Raw genomic sequence first — 21694 nt, 5'->3', positions numbered from 1 at the left:
ATACAGGAAAAGTTGTTATAGAAATTCTCTCCTACATAGGACTAGTATGCATCCTAGATTTGTATTTAATAATATAGTGAGAGGACAGGCCATGCGAGTTTCATGACTTAATTCAACAGAAACTGGTTTCTATAATGAATTAAGCAGCCTACATCAAAAATTATGTGATAGGTCCTATAGTTTGCAGGAAAAAGAAGAAGGCTTTTTGGGGGTTGATGTCCTAAGGAATGACAAGGCATCACCATACTTTACAGTTAGTAATGAGACCGTTAATGAAGGAGAAAATATGATTGCAACATCAGTGAAGCATGAACAGGGAACTAGTGTTTCCGTTTATTATACTCAGGATGTTGGAACTATTAAGAACATTTATCAGAAACACTGGGACTTACTAACAGTTGACCCGAATATCTATGATATAGTGGGTCAGACACCAAGGTTTACATATAGGAATCGTCTTAATTTATATAGGATCATGTGTGGTCCAGGTAGACTTAATAATTATCATGTTAACAATTTTAATGCTGGCAACACTATTCCATGTCGGAAATGCAACTATTGTTCTCAGATAGATAGTACAGCGATGTTTATACATCCTGTTACGCAACGCTGCTTTTATTTTCAGCCTAAGGCTAATTGTGAAACTGAACATATTGTGTATCTTGCTACCTGTAGGTCGTGCCCAGCTTTTAAAAGATAGAATTAGGGAACATCAGTATAATATCCGGATTAAGTCCGAGAGAAATTCTTTATCAAGATACGTCTTGGAAACGTCAGCTGAACATATTTTTAAGTTTTTAGTTGTACAAGTAAATCGACCCACTATCAGAAGAGGTGATGTGATGAATAACACTGAACAGATTAAAACTAAATGGATAATTAGGTTAAGAGCAGATCGGGCACCCGGGTTGAATGAAAGGGTGCCCTTAAAACCTACGTTGAAGGGAAGGAAACTTAGAGTTTGATGTGTAGTGGGATAGTTGGGTTATTATTCATGTTGTGCTTCATGTATTTATATGTTTTTATACACTTTGTTTTTTATGAATGCATTTTCCTCTGTTATATATGTGTTGCAGTAATAAGTTAGTGGCTTTTAGTAAATAGGTTGTGTTGCTATACATACTATATTTAGTATATGTATTTTTATGGAAATATATATTGTTTTTATCTTGCATAATTAATTTGATGATATGTGTGTATCTTATTTGTTAATTAATTCATAGGATGTGATGTCACTATGAATAGAGTATTTCTTGGATACTTTGAACCTGCAGTTTTTTTGGCATGAAGAAGCCCAGTCGGGTGAAAGCGCTTGCCGAGTTTGTATATATATATATGACCAATAAATAGAGTTTTTTATGCTTCGAATTTGCATTGTTCTTGGTGAAGTGAAAACTGCCTGATTTCCCACCGAATTTACTGGGAATTGTGTATGTGGACTGTATCGCTTTGCCGACTTATATTCCTGTGCTTGCGTTTTACAGAGTCTTCAAAGACTTAACTGCTACAAAGTTTTCCAGCTGCAAAATATGACTGCCTCGCAAAAAATGTGTTAATAAAAGAAAATGTAAAAATGCATTAATAAAAGAAAATGTAAAAATGCATTAATAAAAGAAAATGTAAAAATGCATCACTCATTTTGGCAGCTAATCACATTTTATTTTTCTTTGACCTCTAAACATTCCTAAAATACTTAACCGGACACAAAAGTAGCTCATTTCATCCACTGCCTCTTGTATCTTTCCATACTTGATTTCTAACTTGCCTCCACTGTAAGCATACATAATGGGCCAGTTTGACTGCTCATTTAATTTACCCTTTTATTTTTAGCATGCGTATTCTGTCACTATAGTTACACAAAATGTCACCAACCCCAAAGAGAAACAGAACAGTTCAAGTCAATGGAAATGCAGGTCATTCTAGACAGATTTTGCAATCAGCACGCACAAAAAAATCTGCTCTGCAACACTCACTCACAGCTGTAATACACACAAAGGTTCCTCACAGGTGTTGCTCCTAGGCAAATGATAAAAGAAAAAGACATCAAAAATACAGCTTTTAATATAAGAGGAAAGCTGGGTAAAAAAATAAAAATGCACACATTCCACTTCTAGGCCACTAATCCATTACACAAATAACCATTATACTGTGACAAAGTTTTCAGTTGTCCTTGACTCTGCAGAAAATCCACAATTATACTTCATGATTTAGCCTTGTCCCTTGTTAAATTTTTGATTTTCTGGTAAATCACAGAGGATCACAGCCAGTCATTAGTAGAATAAATAAATATATATATATACATATATATACATGTATATATATATATATATATATATATATATATATATATATATATATATATATATACATACATATATATATAGATATATATATATATATATACATATATATATATATATATATATATATATATATATATATATATATATATATACATATATATACATATACATACATATATATATATATATATATATATACATATATATATATATATACATATATATATATATATATATATATATATATATATATATATATACATATATATATATATATATATATACATATATATATATATATATATATATATATATATATATATATATATATATATATATATATATATATATATATATATATATATATATATATATATATATATATATATATATATATATATATATATATATATACATATATATACATATATATATATATATATATGTATATATATATACATATATGTATATATATATATACATATATGTATATATATGTATATATATATATACATATATATATATATATATATATATATATACAAAATATATATATATAGAAAGAGAGAGAGAGAATTTATTATATCCATCTCTGAGACTGATGGACCTTGGTGTAGGAAAATCTTGGTGATACAACAATCTCAGACTATATATACACCCTGACAAACAACACATTTATGTTTGCCCTTACAGTGTTGAACACATTTATGCAGGACAACTCTTCTGTACAGAATTATCATAATACAAAGACAGTTTACGATTAAAAAAAAAGCGGCTTGAAGCTTTATTAACACTATTGCTAACTTGTATTTGTAGCCCCTAGGGATCTGTGCTAGGTACTCTCCTCTCTGGCATCCATTTCTCTGAAGTAAAAGCCAATATCAAGGGGCTCTGAATGACTAAGTTTGCAGATGACTGCAAGCTAGGCGCAGTCGCAGAATCCCCAAATTACTTAGCCATGCTGCAGGAAAAATTGTCCCAAATAAATATGTTGTGCTAAAATCATGGACTAAAACTAACTGACAAAAAATGTATTACTGTATCCTTTAGGAGGTCATCTACCCAATAAACTACCATACTGACAATACTCCACTAAGGTTGACCCAGCTGTTCAGGATTTGGGTACTTCTGTGGACAGTGACCTACCTTTCGACTGATGTGTGTCCATTGTCATACAAAAGTTCTTCTACACTGCACAGCTTATAAACAAAGGGATTGTGTCTAGATCTATGGATCGCATTGTCCCTTTCACTCAGCCCACATTAGGCCAGTTGAGTCTAATGCCTCTCTCTGATGTGCATCGGCCAAACATACGCAACAAATGAAATGCTCACAGATACTTTACTAACAAGATACAAGGCCTAAATAGCTTGTCCTACACGGACCAACTCAAAGCCCTGTCACTATACATGGTATACTACAGACTGCTAAGAGGTGACCTGTGTCTAGCAAAGAAAGCATCCTCCAACCCAATACTGATGAATTTACTGCAAATCAGCTAGTCAAATGGAATTACACATACTTTGTCTAGGGGATCCAAACCTCTTCTGTAACATTAACAGAGTGGTTTGAAGGGCCAGGTGCATCTCACAGAGGATACTGCTGATCTGAAAGAGACTCCATACACAAAACAATGCTCATCCCTGTCCATATTCAAGTACAAGTTACCTCTATGGATAGGCAATAGAGAATTTACACCAGGAGTACCCTCTGAACTACTAATGAAGAGCGACAGCTCCTAAATGCTTTATCTTATGCACATGTCACCTCAAATTTATTATGGCAAGATCCCAGTTATTCTCAATAGGGGTATTATATAATTATCGACAATGGGACAGGTAAAGACAGCAGCACCAAATAGGACAGGTTAATTCAAGCACCAAAGGAGAAACTTTCTAGGCTGCAAATGGCCTTCAAGGGCAGCTAATCTAGTATTTATCTATGAGCCTATGAATTTACTGATAATTTGTAAACAAAATTAGAGCAATTTTTCACTTTTATTGTTTCTACCATCCCCTATACATTTTTAACTTAGCATCTCAAAATTATAAGTTGGATGGTCAAAACAAGAAAAAGAACTCCACTGGATGAGCTGCTAAAAATACTTTACTACAAAGGCTCTAAACACAACTAAGCTCTTTCATCCCTTGACTTGGGACTTCCTCAGAACTGTGAAATACTTCTGGAGGTGAGTTTTTAAAGAACCAGCCACCCAAATGTGATTTCATCACTCAATCCAATTACCTAACACACCATTAAAACACACTGTATATGTACACACAGCTCGTGAATAATTAACATCACAATAAATAATTGGAGAACATGTTCATCTTGAAATTCAAAATCTACAATATTAATTTCACCAATAAATAGATGAAGCATAAAAACAAAAGTGAAAAAATAGTTACACTATAAACCTTAGCTAAAAATACTTAGTCAATATGTACTAGCTCTAAAACATAATACGCTAGAGAGAGAGAGAGAGAGAGAGAGAGATGGAATCATTGAGACCAGGAGAATTACAGGCATTCAGCCTTAACTGTCAAATCCTTCTGATGGTCTTTCCTAAATAGAAAGCAGGGCAGGCTGGGCCAGTTGCTAAATATATCACACCTGCAATATCACAACTGCATTTAACAGGACAGGATATACTCCTATTCATATTCTTCCACTATTATGTAGGGACCATCATTAATGTACCTATAACACTTACATGCCCACATTTCCTTATCATACTTCTCTGGAGGCATCTTGTTCCATAATCTTTTATTTCCATAATATATTTTTGTACTTCTTCCTTTAGCAAACACTAAAGAGGGAAGCTCACCTATTTTGGCTTTTATGTCAGGAATAAAAATTGTATCCCAGCGTCTTCTCACTATATTGACATGTGTGTGTATGTCACTACTAAAGGGAAGAAGTAATGCAAGACTTTTAGCAGTTCCTTTTTTATCTGAGGACGTGATTTCCATACCTTTATTTATACAGGCCGATGGACCCAACAAGGGGAGAACTTAGACCTTCGACCCTCCACAATCTCATTTTTTTTAATTCCCACAAGGAATAGGGATATTTTCTGCCTAGAAACACTGCTGTCAAATTTCCCAGCTCCTGTAAAAACCATTACTCTTTTCATAAGAGTGAAGATAACGGTCGTAATGTAAACAGGAGTTGGACAAAGTCTCCTTACAGTAAATATTAAAATATTAGTAGTAAAACAGTCAGCTGAATAATCTTTTCCAATAATGATGTCAAGATAACTGATGAAATATGGACATGGCTGATGTGTAATTTAAGAAAGAAACTTGTTGTTCCTTCTAAACAATACTTCCTTTTCACAATATCATCCAAAAATATGTGGTAAGAATGTATAGGTTTGAAATAATGGGATGGAAAAACAAACTTTTCTTCCCATCCTGCAAAAACTAAATTTGTATACAAAGGGGCAGAAGTTTCACCCATGCAAAGACCTACTTTTTTTTTTTTTTGAAAATGCTCTCCTTCAAAATATAGGAAATTGCTGTACAACACAGTTTTCATTAATGTATATAAACCAACAGTTCTGTAGTGGAAAATTTGTTGCATTTGCCAAGCATTTTTAAAAAAACTAACCAACCTTTCACAATGTGGAATCACCATAAATAAATTAATAAACACCCAAAGTAATAAAAACACTTTCCAAAAATACTACTGAATTTAAGCAATTTAATAAGTGCCCCAAGTCTTGCAGAATGTGATCGTTGTAATCCATCACACATTTGCATTCCATTATAAATATATTTCACCATCTGCTCTGTCTTTGACCCTCTTGCTGCCAGGGGTGGATCTACCTGAATTTTATGTATTCTGAGGATGCCAAAAATTGATGGAATTACTGGCTTTTCAACTGATAAATACTGTAACAATTCATCCTCAATAGCTCCTTGAAAGACTAAATCTTGGAGCGGACAATCTATTCTCCTGTGTGCAATGTTAATCTCACTTCTGGAAACTCTGGTACATGTGGTTTCATCACCTAGTAAATTCTACATTTTTCCTGAATAGTCTACAAAATCCATTAAAACTACACCCCCTCCTTTAACAGATTTCATAACTCATACACTCTTGCTTCTAATTAGGTCATCCAGCACTTTCCTTTCATATTTCGCAAGGATGTCCTTGACATACCATTTGCTCCTACCGACCTTACTAAAGTGATCCTCACTTACTCTTTCAAACACAATGACCACATGATGAGAAGGAGGCATGAAAATACTTTCCTTTTTGATGGCCATATCCTCCATATGCCATAGGAAAGTCATTTTATCTGAAAAAAATAATTTTAAGTTCAATTTATGAATGTATAATCTAAATTAGAACAGGGGCAGTGACTATATCATGGTTTAAAGCAGGAACGAAATTAAATCCGGTCTCAAACACTCCATAACTTCCATCAGGTAAAGGAGTACTACTCAAATACTCTGAATTCCCCTAATTTGCCAACGGGTAAAGATGATATTGTTGGGGAGGCCTGATACTACCATTTCTTGCCTCTGGCATGACCTCTGTTCCAATGTTTCCTGTTGTGATGGTTATATTGTCTGTTGTCAAACATTTCTGGTTGTAACTCTGTGGCCTTTCGCTGGGCTAATCTCTGATGATCTCACCTGTGTTAATCCTAAAAAACAACATCATTGATGTCCAGCTGCCCAATAGTGTGGTCTTCTTCCACTCCAACAGTATTAGATCTCCTGGTATCAAATCTTCCTGTGCTTTTAAACTCTGGTTTAGGATAAGCTTTAAGGGAATCAGTGTCATCCTAGTGTCTTTCACAAATATTTTGTTGCACTCACTGGCATGGGAGAGGAAAAAGGAGATCCCTTGTAATACTTTCATATAACTCTTTAATCTCTTTATTAAGATAACTCAATTTCCTCTTGTTGTCTTTCACAATCAATTTCATGAGTTCACAGCCTACTTCATCAAATTGTTCCAACAATTCCTGATGAAGTAAAGCATTCTGCTCTAAACCAACCAGTGGGAAATTTCCAAACTCTTAAACCTTTTTGAATCTCTTAAGATGACTACATACCAAGAAATACAAATTTTCCATCTGCAGGTTCCTGTACTTAACCATTTTATGTTCAACTTCCAATTCAAACAACTGGTAATGGACTGTGCTGCCACCTCTACTCATGGGTTCCTTGAAAGAAAGAACAAAAGGAAGATCTTAACCAGGAATCTAACTTGTTAACACACACTTCTGTTCTCTTTCCATCTAACCACACTGTTATTATGTAAAATTAGGTGGTGTCATAAAAGAATGGTCTTCCAATCACAGAGTTGCTTGAGATGCATAAACTTGGTCATCTGTTATAACAGCATCAAGTCTGTGGTATAAGATCTTCCAGAACACCAAATGGAGTACTGTTTGCAGAAGTCATACCAACCACAAAAAAAAGGTAACCACTTCATGAACAAATTCCACCAATAAAACAGTTAAGTTGGATGGTCAAAAACGGAGAAAGAACTCCACTGGATGAGCTGATAACAATACTTTATTACAAAGGCTCTATACATAGCCAAGTGCTTTTGTCCCTTGACCTGGGACTTCCTCAGAGCTATGAAATACTTAGAGTGGCGCATTTTTAAAGAACCAGACACCCAAATAAGATTTCATCACTCAAGCCAATCCCATATTAGGAACAAGCCATCTACAAAGAACTTGTAAAAAAAAAATACATTGTTCATGGACCCTCAGTTAGAACATATTTCCTTTCCCAGCATTACCACATTAGTGTAAGTATTTTCCACCAGTGTGCCCATAGCATCATCAACAATTTGTTTGGAAATTTGTTTTCGAAACAAAAACTCATTATTATTTAGTACCAACTGAAGTAGATCACACAGAGAAGTAATCTTGCTTAGAGGCAACTAAAAATTTTGTTGAGGTATTCACTAATATTCTGACTGCCATCTGATTCGGTACTACCGTCAACAGTGAATCAACATCCATTGCAACAAAGTAGCATTCAGTGAATATCTGTCTCTTGACCATTTTGCTAGTTGGCTTAAAAAATCAGTTGCGTCTTTAATAATTGTGTTGGTCTCACATAAATGCTGTTTAAATATACCATCCAGGTTTTTCGATTGAGATTCAGTCACCCACCCTCTGGCAGGAACTATGGGTCTTAATGTAGATTTGTGAGTGACTTATGAACCTTAGGTAGTCCATAAATCGGTGGAATTTTGGGGGTGTAGTAGTGAAATACTGATGTAATTCTTGCAATAGTTATTGTCTCAGGTGGACGCATGGATAAAAGTTCCTGATTAATACTTTTTACAATGTCCTGTATGTCTTGCCTAATAATCGCAACATAATCACTTCTGTTGAGCAGGTTGTTCATGGAGTCTATATATGCATTTTTGTTCATCACTACTACTCCTCCACCTTTGTCTGTCCCTTTTATGACTATATTGTCATTGTTCTTAAGTATTTACAAGGCCTGTTTGTGCTCTGGTAACAGATTAAAAAAGCTGGATGTGTTCATGGAGTTTTGGTTTAGTATTTGATACATTTATTTTTCAACAGCTTTTTCAAAAGCTGAAATTTGCAGATGATGTGGAGGAATAAAAGTACTGCTTCTCTTAAGTTCACTGAAATTTGATGCAGCACGATTACCAAATAAAAATTTTAAATTTAGGTTCCTGGTAAAGTATCTTAATTCAGTTTGTGTCTGTGTTAGATGTCAGACTGTGCAACACGAACAGAGCCCTTAAGACAAAGCAGAGAATTCCCTGTTATTTAGAGTGTAGCTAGAAAGATTAATTACCATTTTGTTTGTCAGTGTCAGCTCCTGGTTTGGCTCCTTGTAATGGGTCAATTGTTTTGTTCTGATGTTTCTGGTAACTCTGCCTTCGCAGTTTCAGCTTTGATATGAGCAGTGCTTCTTCCCCTAACAATGAAAATTCCAGTGGATCAAGTACTTTGGCATTATTAGCATCAACAAAGGTGGGTGGCAGTGTTTAGAGATGTTGTTTACATGCCGTGTTTCCGTGATGACATCACATGATCAATCTGGAGCATCACTTCATTCTACTTATCTCTTATCTATCTTATGTCACCCCTTCTAAGTAATACAAGACTGACAGAAGAAGAAGAATTCAAATGGATATTGCTTTTTAAAGCATAACGCACCAGGTCTTAATGGTATAGTTAGCATAAAACCATACTTAAAGTGATTACAAATGCAAGTGACATGAGTTTTTATGATTTTTATGTTTAATACTGTTTTAGAACAGCTTTTGCTATATTGATGCCTGACATGTTATAATGCTACTTTCTACCCTTGTTTTAACATGATATGATTTTAAATATCACATGACTTTTTAAATATCGCATGTTTTTTGTACAGTGATCACTGGATTTTTCTCATGTGACTTGTTTTTAATGATTATTTAAGGTATGTTTTTAAGGAACTTACTATTCACCTGAAGAACCCATTAGGTGAAAGTGTGTTACACTCACGGATTTATTTATTAAAGTTTATACCTAAAGTTTGTGGTTCCAGCAACTATTTTTATTTTTTGGGTTATTCATTATTTAATAGTTCAACTTAATGCTGATACCAGGTTTTGTACCGAATATCCCTATTCCCTGTTGTGGGATTAAAAAAATGAAGCTGTGAGAAGGTCGAGGGTCTTCGATCTCCCTCCTTGTTGGGTCCATTGGCAGATACAAATAAGGGTACAGGAAAACAAGTCCTTAGATAAAAAAGGAACTGATAAGAGTCTTGCATTAGTTTTTTTTCCTTTAGTAGTGGCATATACAAATGCATCAATATAGTGAGAAGACGCTGGGATACAATTTTTATTCCTGACGAAAAAGCATAATAGGGGAAAATTCCCTCTATAGTGTTTGCTAAACATAAAAGTATAAAAAATATTATGGAAAGATAAAATTATGGAACAAGATGCCCCCAGAGATGTATGATGAGGAAATGTGGGTCATACAAGTACTGTAGGTACATTAAGGATAGTCCCTACATAATAGTGGAAGAATATGATAGGAGTACATCATGTCCTGTTTCACATAGTTGTGATACTGCAGGGCACGGTAAATTTAGCAACTGGTACAGCCTGCCCTGCTTTCTATGTAGGAAAGAGTATCAAAAGGTTAAACAAGATGATCTATGAACATCTTTATGACATCAGAAATAGACAAACAAATGCCTTCAACAGACATGTTTATAAAATGTTCCAGTTTCAAAAAAAATTTTTTTTTTCACCACTGATAGAGTTTATACTGAGCAGAAAGTGGAGACTTGGACAACCTGCTAGAATTTAAAAAATTAATTTGGCAGTTAACGCTAAATGCCTGTAAATTCCCTTTTCTCAATCATTCCTTATCTATTTCTAGCATATCATGGTTTACAGCTAATACATATTGACTAAGTATTTTTAGCTAAGAGTTACAGTATGTGCTTTCAGTGTTTAAATTAACTTATTTTTCCGCTTTTGTTTTTATACTTCATCTGTTTATAGGTGAAATTAACACTGTAGAATTTTAATTTCAAGATGAACATGTTAACCATTTATTTATTGTGATGTTAGCTGTTCTCTAGTTCTGTGTACATATACAATGCGTTTTAATAGTGCATTGGATAAGTGGCATGAGAAATGATATCACATTTGGGTGGCTGTTTCTTTAAAAGCACACCATCATTATTTTACAACTCTGAGGAAGTCCCAGGTCAAGGGGCGAAAGCATTTAACTGTGCTTAGCATCTTTGTAATAAAGTATTTTTAGCAGCTCATCCAGTGGCATTCTTTCTCGGATTTTGACCATCCAACTTACTGTTTTATTTGGAAGTGTTCATGGACTGGTAACCTTAAAATAATACTTAGCCTTTGGAAGAACGACCATTTACATCAAGTTACAATATTAACTATATACATTAAAAAAATACTTAGTTTAAACTTGGATATACAAAAATACAGCTGTTATTTTATAATCACATCAAGATACTCCCAGGTGTACACTGCACAGTTTTTACCTCGCTCCCAGGAATTCATAGGCAATCTCCCTTTAGGTTCATGCCTCAGAAGACCCACAAGAGTGTGGCATATCTGTACAATGTCACTTCCCTTCAAGCCTTAATACTTGCAGAAGAAATTTGCCTTGCATTTACAGACTGTACATAACAGAATACCTGATGCTTTTGATTGTTGACTTGCATAGCTTGAAGTTCTGGAATGTCCACAAGCCACCAGATCCTCTGGAACAGATCCGATCTTGCCACATAAATCTACCAATCAAATTAATACTTTCAGTCAAAAAAAACTCTAACCAGTCATCAAGAAATAAGAAATCTTAAATGAACAGAATATAGAACTATATACATAAAAGTATACAAAATATTAAACCACGCTGTTTTATAGCTTCTACAGTACCTCCAATTCCAACATGTGGCTTCAGTGTTTCACCACCTTTTCGATCTTCTTCCAGTGATTCAGACTCACCAGAAATTGCTAATGACATGGCTGTGGATGTAGGCCTGCAAGTAAATGAGAAGACAAAATATATGAAATCAAAGATGCCCTTCTGGTACAGTAAACCTTACTACAGCAGGCTATGTGTCTGCCTTTTCAAAATAAGGTACTTTTCCGTTATTGTGGCAACACTTGTAAAGAACGCTCAGATGGCGAAAAACAATCACATTTTTCTAATTCAGGTATACATGTACTAGAGAGTTCCGACTGCTATGACCATGTAATGTCTCACACAACAATAGTTTTGTGGAGTTAACAGCTATAAACATTTTGCAAAAATAAATAAATATTTGGGAATACCTCGGGTGTAACAACTGCAGTGAACTATCTGGTCTTATCTTGGTGGAAACATCAGGGCTACGCAAGACTTGTGAGTTTCAAAGAGGGAAAAAAAAACGGGAATCTGCAAGTCTTTAGAGGTACTGAGTCAACTTTTTTAAATGAAAATCATCTCCATCCTCATTTAAATTGCGTGTAATAGTTCATGGCAGACAATGTACAAAGATTTAAAAAGTAATTTCAAATTACTTGCATTATATTTAGCAGTACCGCAGCGACGCGGTCTATTGGTGGCGTCGTATAACTATTAACTGTCTCTGACTGACTCAAGTGTTAGCTCTGCCCTCCGAATCCCTACTACCTAAAACTGGTGGGTTTTGTAGAAAAAGTGGTGAATTACACTTAATACTTAATAATAATAATTTCAGTTATAGACATCTTTTATGTCAGAGAGTATATTTTGTAATTCATGTTTTCACGTACTAGAGAGCTGCGAATGCTATGACCATGTCATGTCTCACACAGCAATACTTTTGTGGAGTTAGAACTGTAAACATTTCGGAAACGGTAAGTAAATGTTTAGATTTTTATAGTTCTTCAATAAAAAGGCCAGCAAAATGAATGGGGAAGGGAGTAACAGAGCACTGCAATGGAGATGTTGTCTCTCATAGCCAATCAAGTCATAACTTGTGGACTACATGCCGGAGATGTACACTGAGACACTATACAGTGATAACGTTATCCACAACTGCTGCATTCATTATTTTTCCATTTCTGTTTGTTACTTATCAGGGCAACACTTTTAATGCGATCGTTCAGCTGAAATTCAGTACCTTCACACGTCTGTTTACCAGGTGTGTGTAAAATGTGTTCAGATACTGGATTTCAGCTAAACGATTGCATTGAAAGTGCTGCCCCGATAATGGAAAAGTACCGAAAAAAAACATTCTTCACACACCATTCAATCAGGCCCAGCAGACTGAATAGAACAGTTACTGATCTTATTTCCAGTAGGATGCTTCATTCCAGACTATCCAGTATGAAGGACACAAGGAAGATTCCCTACACTACATTTTCTGTTAAAATTAATTCCAAGATCAAACCACAGGGCATGTTATAATGGGTCTACTGTATAACTTCGAAAATACACTTCTTCGAAATTATACAGCAGACCCTGTGTTCTGCGAAAGTGCACTTCCGCGAACACTGCTTCTGCGAACGTATCGCACCACAGTGGAGGACAGTAGGAAAATGTTCTATGTCCTCTACTGTGGTGCGATAGTCATGGACCTTAGGGTTACGGTTAGGGCACGGGTCATGGTAAGGGGATAGACCTACTAGCTATCCCGTTACTATGACCCATGCCCTAACCCTAAGGTCCGTGACTACCACACCACAGTGGAGGACAGGCTATGTCCTCCACTGTGGTGCGGTAGTCACGGACCTTAGGGTTAGGGCACGGGTCATGGTAAAGGGATAGCCCTGCTAGCTATCCACTTACCATGACCCGTGCCCTAACCCTAAGGTCTGTGACTACTGCACTAAACTGCAGTACGTAGCCCGTTCGCTGAAGTGGGTTTCGCGAAAGTGCAATTTCGAGTAAGTGCACTTTCGCGTAACCCAGGGTCTACTGTGTAATTTCAAAGAAGAAGTGTATTTTCTAAGTTATACAGTAGACCCGTTATAATACAAAAAAACGGCAAAATTTATGTTCAGGTGGTTAGTGACAAATGTTAGAAAACTAGATCTGTTTATCTAAACTAACACCTAGGCTCTCACCATAACCAAAAAACACCCAAATACAGACTTCTGCATCCTTCTTTGTAATACCGAACAATAACTATGAGACTCATTGCAAGCTTTGTTGCATTTAAACTTCTGCATTATTAGTAAGTACCTAAATGTTATTTAATAATCATTTCAACAACTACAGGTAGACATACTCAAAATGTATATAACACAGATTCCCATACATTCATCACATTCTGAAACAAATGGATTTACATCTTTAACTGGGTAGCTTTCAGGAAGACACAAAACATATCAATGTTCAACTTATCCTACATGACTTTCAATAAAAAACATAGTATAATTAAATCAAAATTCTAACTGAAGACAATAATTAATTACTTCACATTCTCACCTGAAGCATCATTATCTTCAGTAATCAAAGCATCTTCACCAAAACAGTTTCTGCATTAACACAATTGCAGATGAACTTTGTACTTATTCATGTTTACATATATGTATCTATATGAGAGTGTCTGGTAGAAGGAAGGTAGAAATTAAAGATGTGTCTAGGAGACATCCCAGGAATACTACGCAAGTGGGTTCCAGGAATGGCTTTTTGAGGTTTAGTGTGAATCTGAGATGACAGCAAAGATTCCTGATAAATTCTAAGGTAGTTAGCTATGCTGGTAGTGTAGAGAAAAAAAAGCCTAACTACAGCCCAGCTGGCCAGGGTTCGATTAGCAGCTCAGGCGTCTTACGGAGTACCAGGGAAGGACGGGCATTATCATCCTTGGTGGGAGACTGGTTCTGTGGCAGTCTCCGGCTATGATCCCTAGTGTAGTCTGGGGAAGTCACTATTGGGAGATGTAGTACAAAGGGAGGATAGGCAGAGGACATGGCTGAGATGCTGCAGAGGCTGGGTGAAACACCACGTCCCCATTGCAAAGGATAATCAGAAATTGTTTCTTTGTCAACTGGATCCTTGTGATCTACAGTACTGACTTTCTTTTGAGGTCTTCATGCCATTTCTTTTTGAATGGACCCTTTCCAGACTTTTGCCGCCTACATTTAGGTGGCTTACAAAAGAAGGGCTCTGGATTAGCTGGATAATTTATTTCAAATGTAGGTACTGGAGACAGAAAATGTTGTTCTAAATCTTGCATAAGTGTTCTCCCTTTCATCCACCTTCTTAAAAAGTTCTGCAGAAGGATTCTTAAATAAGTTTTTATCTAAGGACACATTTAGTAATTGAGCTTTAACATCTTCTGGTAAGGGCAGAAGCCTTAGCCAAGCATGTCTCCTCATGACAGAGCTATCAGTGGCCGCCTAGAAACATGATTCACATCACTGTAACCACACAATGTTATATTTAGCTATATGGCTGTCTGCATGTAGCATGTCCAGAAGCTTTACCGTCAGCATTAAATATGTTAGTTACAGCCTGCCCCACATTATCCAGAATTACTAGAAGGCATTTTATGAGAGGTTGACAGTTAATTGTTCTGCAAGATAAGATGGAAGAAGCATTAACCTTATCTGTCTAAAGCTCTAATGCCTGCCATTAGGAATAGAACTGGGAGTAGGAAAAATCTTGGATCCCTTGCCTAAATCATATCAGATTACTACTCCATGCCCAGAGCAGAAGAAGCTTTGGTGCCATAAGAGGGGTCCAAGTATTTAACAACCACCAAACTGATAAAAGCTGATCTCTCTTTTGTTGTGAGTGTTGTCAACCCATTTGCATTGTCTGAACTCCCCAAAAATGCCCTTCGGGTAAAGTATGTCCCAACAACATTCTAGACGCTATGAGATCACATCTTGACAGATGGGTAACACTTCTACATATAGCAAGTCCTAGCAGGAACTCTTTCATGTTAGGGAGATACTTAAACAGCTGGGTTACCCCACCATTAAGGTAACTATATACCCACTAGGAATGGCAAAAATATCTTGCGTTGCTCTTCCAGTAGGTAGTGGCAAGATTCAGCCACAGCCCATCAAGGTAGAAGCTGTTCAGGCATGGTCTGCCCCTGTTACAAAAAATCAAATAAGCGTATTCCTGACTATAACCAAATATTTAGGACAAGAATACTGAAAATGATATTGCCCACCTATACTAATGTTGATTCAATATTTTGCAGTTTTTGCAATTTTAGGATTACTGCAACTTGACAATATTTACTTGTATATTTGCATCCATTTACTGAGAATGTCAGACTGGATGAGAAACCTATTTCAGAGGAGGCCCATGGCGAAAAGCTACATGAACATAAACACTTACACAGCATCTTGTTGCAACATAGACACTAAACAGCTCATTTGCCTTATTCCTGATATTCAGCTGAAAAGGGTCACTTGACAAGCTCATCAGCAGAATAAGCAAATGTATAAAAAATAAATTGTGGGATATAACCATTAACATTGCTGCCAACTCTAGATAATTTACGAAAAACAAATGACCATTGGATGTATATGCACAAATATGTACAGAAATACAAGAACTGCAACATATGCAAATACTGCAAGATGAACAGTGCATACAGGAAATCACAGTATTGACAAAAAAAAAACGTAAAAGTAAAACAAAACATGTCTTACGTCTTAAAGCAGGGATCCCCAGACATCAACTGCATGCTAATGACAACCTAATAACGAAGAAAAAAAAAGTCAGGACACATATGCTGGACTTCTACATTTTCTCCATATATGCAGCTATCAGATTGAAATGGCAAAACTACTCTAAGTTTAAGAGATGCAAAAGGAAAAAGTACAGTTTTGTACCTACCATAAATGTAGATGTTCGAGGATCCACATTGCTGCAGTCCTAACCATTGGGTAGTCCGCTGTCCAGTCGGCCCGAATACCAAAGTATATGGCTGACGTCGGTCAAGGCGCATTAGACTGATGTCAGGACGTCAGGGTACTAATGCGCATGACCGACGTCATATCCTCAGTCTTTTCTTGCCCCAGATGTCAGAAGACCCTAAAAAAGACAAGGCCCAAACCAAAACACCAAAAAGCCCTGCACCAAACATATATACAATATATACAATAATATATATTAACTCACACCACCACCCCTAAACAAAGAGGGAAGGAGGGAGGTAAATTGGACTGCAGCAATGTGGATCCTCGAACATCTACATTTATGGTAGGTACAAAACTGTACTATGTTCTTCATTCCACATTGCTGCAGTCCTAACCATTGGGTAGAATCCCAAAGCAGAGGTAAGGGAGGCTGGCAAATCATAAGGAAGCAGGAGCTGTCAACATGCCTTGCAAAATAGCTGTGGCAAAACCAGCCCTAGATTTAGAGTAGAGAGGAAGGTGGTAATGCTTAGAGAAAGTATGCACTGAACTCCAAGTAGCTGCCTCCAAAATATCCTTAGTTGCCACCCCCCTTAGAAATGCTGTTGAAGTGGCAGTAGCCCTAGTGGAATGAGGTCTAATCCCAGCTGGAATTTCCTTGCCATGATGGAAATAACAAAATGAAATGCAAAACCCAATCCACTTAGAAATAGTTTGCTTAGACACAGGCTTGCCCTGAGAACTCAAAGCAAAAGAAACAAACAACTGCTGAGACTGCCTGAAATCCTTAGTCCTGCTTAAATAATAACGTAACTGCCTATGTACATCTAAAGTGTGTAAAATCTTTTCCCCCTTATTTTGGGGATCTGCATAGAAAGTAGGCAAATGAATAGTTTGGTTTAAAGCCACACTAGAAACCACCTTAGGCATAAAGGAAGGATTAGTGCGTAATGATACCCTATCCTTATGGAAAATCAAAAGGGCTCTACTGCCATAAGGGCCTGCAACTCAGAAACCCTTCTTGCAGAAGTAATAGCCAACAAAAAAGCAGTCTTCCATGACAAGTATTTCAATTCAGCAGTAGCCGCAGGCTCAAAAGGTTGTAGAGTAAGTTTCTCCAACACAAAATTGAGATCCCAAGCAGGAGTAGGAGCTCTACGTGGGGGTCTTATATTCTTTGCCCCTCTAAGAAATTGCTTGAACAAAGGATGCGAAAACAATGGTGGGTCACAATCATAGTGAGCTGAAATTGCTGCAGCATGAATCTTGATGGAAGAGAAAGACAAACCTTTGTCCAGTAACTCAGTAAGATATTGAAGAGCCACACTCAAATTTGGCTCAGTAATCTCCAAATTGTTTGCTGCACTCCAAAACAAAAATCTCTTCCATTTTTCTCCGTACACTTTCCTTGTACTAGGTCTTCTGGCTTCCATAGTCACATTTAAAACTTGCTGAGGAAGCTGAGACCTGCTGTCTTTCAAAACAGAATATGCCAGGCTGTTAGATGTAGAGAATGAAGCTTGACATTGAGCAGATGACCGTCCCTCTGAGACAACAGGTGTGGAATCAAGGGTAAAGGCCATGGAGGCTTCCTTACCAGACTCCTCAGTAATGGGTACCAGTACTGCCGAGGCCAATCTGGAGCTATTAAAATCATCCTTGTCTTGTCTTGTCTGACCTTTAGAAGCACCTTTGGAAGAAGAGGCAGAGGTGGAAAGGCATACACATGAAGATTTTTCCAACTGAAAGAAAGAGCATCCACTTTCCAAGCTGTGTGATGAAATCCTTTCGTGCAAAACTTTGGCAGCTGGTGGTTTAGTGGAGAAGCGAACAGATCTATGTCTGGAGTTCCCCATGACACTGTCAATGTTTGAAATACATGAAGATCCAGTTTCCACTCGTGGGGATCCATGATTTGTCTGCTTAATACATCTGCTAAGGAGTTCTGTGCTCAGGGCAGAAAGCTTGCCTGAAGAGTTAGTTGCAGACTGAGCCCAGTCTCCCATAAAATCATTGCTTGTCTGCACAATGGGTAAGAATGTGTTCCCCTTGTTTGTTGATGTACCACATGACAGTTGTGTTGTCTGTTAGAATCAACACCTGCCCTGGAAGAAGTAACTCCTTGAAAGCAATTAATGCAAACTGAACTGCTAACATCTCTTTCATGTTGATATGTAGATGCTGTAGTCTGGCAGGCCACTTGTCTTGTATCCACTTTCCATTTAGATGAGCTCCCCAAGCAACATCTGAGGCATCTGTCGTTAGAATCTGACTCGCCTCTGGCGGGTCACAGAGAGTCCCTTGTTTAGGTGACATTCCTGAGCCCACCACAAAAATTCCTTTTGAATGCAAGGTATTATTTGAATGACAGTGTCCAAATCCTGGCAGTGCTGTGTCCACAGATTTTTGAGATACCATTGTAGCTTCCTCATATGCAGTTTGGCATTGGGAAGCACCAGAATACAAGATGCCATGAACCCTAAGGCTTGAAGGACTGTCCTTGCAGTCAGCCCGGACTGAAGAGATAGATGATGGAAGTAACTGGAAAGATTCTTTTGTTTGTCCGGGGTTAAAAGGCCATCTGGGCTGCTGTATTCAGTCTCACACCCAGAAAGCACATGTCTTGAGAGGGTACTAGACTGGACTTTATTTCGTTCACAGAATACCCTAGGCATCTTAGCACTGCTATGACATATTCCAGATGCTGTAGAAGATCTTCTTTTCTTGAGCCAGAATCAGGCAGTCGTCCAAGTAAGGATAGATTTGGATTCCTTTTAGCCTGAAGTAAGCTATCACTGGACCTAGAACCTTTGTGAATACTCTGGGCAGTAGATAAGCCAAAGGGCAATGCAGAGAACTGATAATGAGAATTTCCAGCTCGAAACGCAGATACTTCCTGCATCTTAGTCTTATTGGCACATGAAGGTAAGCTTCCTTGAGATCTAAAGTTACCATCCAGTGATCTTTGCCCAGCAGAGGTAAAAGCTGTTGTAACGTCAACATTTTGAACTTGGGAATGTCCAGATAAGTGTTGAGGATAGATAAATCCAAAATTGGTCTCCACGTGTTCCCCTTCTTTGGTACTAGGAACAGGCGAGAATAAAATCCTAGGCCCCTTTCTGGTACAGGAACTGGCTGAATGGCCCCTATTTGGAGTAACAAAGAAATTTGCTTGTGAGCCTCTTTCCTTTGTGGAGGAGGAACGTCTGGCATGCCTTTGAAAGGGGGCAAGGTATGGAAATAAAACCTGTAACCGTGGTGAATGATATCCAAAACCCATCTGTCTTGAGTAATTAAATCCCAATTTTCTTTGAAAAGAGACAGTCTTCCTCCCAAAGAAGCTGCCAGTCGAGAATGCTCTGGCAGCTGAAAAGGCAGGTCATTGGGTCTGTTCTGAAAGGACTGACCCCTGCCCTCACCAGAAATCTGAGCAGGAGAACTCCCTGTTCTAGGCCTAAAAGAACCTTGAGCTCTGCCCCTACCACGTCTAGACCTACCCCTAGACTGGGAATCATACGCAGGATATGTCCATCCCTTAGTAGGCCAATTTCTGCTAAACTTTGGAGGCTGCACCTGCAAAAAATCTTTGACAGTCTGCATAGATTTAGCCTTGTCCTCCATTTTCTTTAAAACTGCTTCCACAGGCGAACCAAACAACACATCAGACTGTAAAGGAGCATCCAAAATCCTTGTTTTAACATGCTCAGCTAAATTCTGATCCCTCAACCAAGCGTGCCTGCGAAGAACAGAACCAGTGGCAGCCACCCTCGAGGAGGCCTGCACAGCATCAAAACCACATTGCAAAGAATGCTTACCCACTTGTTCAGACACATGAACTAAATCTAGCAACTCTTTACACTCAATACCTTCCGCCAGAGCATCCACCTTAGATTTCAATTGTGAAAGGAGATAATTCTGATATTTTAGCATGTGAAACTGACAATTCGCCCTCATGGCTAAAGTGGAAGAAGTATACACTTTCTTACCCCATCTATCCAAAGCCCTTGCCTCTTTATCAGAAGGAACAGGATTTTTAACAACAGAGGCCTTAACACCTTTAGGCCCCTGAGAAACAATTTCTGGGTCTGCCCTAGGACTCTTAAAAGATACTTATGAGCTTCAGGCACCCTATAGTACCTATCAGGTTTAACAGGGGCAGGAGGCAAAGAATCAGGATTCAGGGAAGCCTCTGCAAAACCATCTTCCACCACATTCAACACAGGAGGTATAGCTAAGGGCCTATGCTGGGGTAAAAACAAGAATTCCCTAAGCCTCTTCCTGGGATCAGAGAAATCTTGGCCTTCCCATTTAAAATGCTCCCTCATGGAATGCAGAGTCTCTGAAAATGAAAAATCCTCAGGAGGAGAAGCTGAAGGAGTGGAATAATCCACATCAGAATCAGAATAATGAGGAAACTCCTGCAAGTCTTCAGCCGAAGACTCAGAAGCCTCTGAACACTGTTCAAAACTCTCAAACTCAGACTCCACCCTAGGCCTCTTATCAGGAGGGGGCATAGAACCTCTAATCATAGTAATCAAATCCTCTGCCATTTTAAGCATATGTTTCTTAGGCACAGAACCTGAAGTGCTAGGAGAAGCCCCCACTGAAGCTAAACTTGGCCTACCTCTCAAGGAAGTCTTGGAAACAGAAGGAGAGGCTCTAACTGCCTTAGGAAGAGAGGGAAGAACAGCTACCTGAGAAATCCCATCAGCCTGGCCTACCTCCTGAGAGGGCACATCCTGTAACAGTAAAGTCTCTGCCTGAGACTCCACAGAAACTCCTGGCAAAACCTCTGGCTCCACTGAGCCTTCTAAAGAACCGGCGTCCGGGACTGCGGTTCTTCAACCCTAAACTTTGCTGCTTTGTCCTTGCGCTTTTTGGGCCGAAGCGGGCGCCGGAGCATCCGGCGGCATTTTATAATTACAACGCTTCCCAAACACTAACCTGGCACAGTCTAACCTTCTCTTAATAGTGCGTTTGTTAAATCTAGCACAAGAGCGGCATCCAACAACGTCGTGCTCAGGCCCTAAACAAGGTATACA

At 37.8% G+C, this 21694-nt stretch overlaps 1 protein-coding gene across 1 annotated transcript in view; it reads right to left on the bottom strand.

Moving 5' to 3' along the window:
• FAM102B (family with sequence similarity 102 member B) overlaps positions 1-21694 on the bottom strand; it is a 478587-nt gene that overhangs the window by 255014 nt on the left and 201879 nt on the right. Inside the window, exons 5-7 of the mRNA XM_044080258.1 lie at positions 16443-16489; positions 11736-11839; positions 11495-11590 (exon numbers count right to left, since the gene is read on the bottom strand). Coding sequence (XP_043936193.1) covers positions 11495-11590; positions 11736-11839; positions 16443-16489 — 247 coding nt within the window. The remainder of the gene's footprint in view (positions 1-11494; positions 11591-11735; positions 11840-16442; positions 16490-21694) is intronic.

The sequence above is a fragment of the Protopterus annectens genome, chromosome 8.part0 (genome assembly GCF_019279795.1).
Source record: "Protopterus annectens isolate FY-2018-M chromosome 8.part0, PAN1.0, whole genome shotgun sequence".
NCBI lineage: Eukaryota > Metazoa > Chordata > Ceratodontiformes > Protopteridae > Protopterus > Protopterus annectens.
This window is presented reverse-complemented; position numbering and strand designations above follow the sequence as displayed.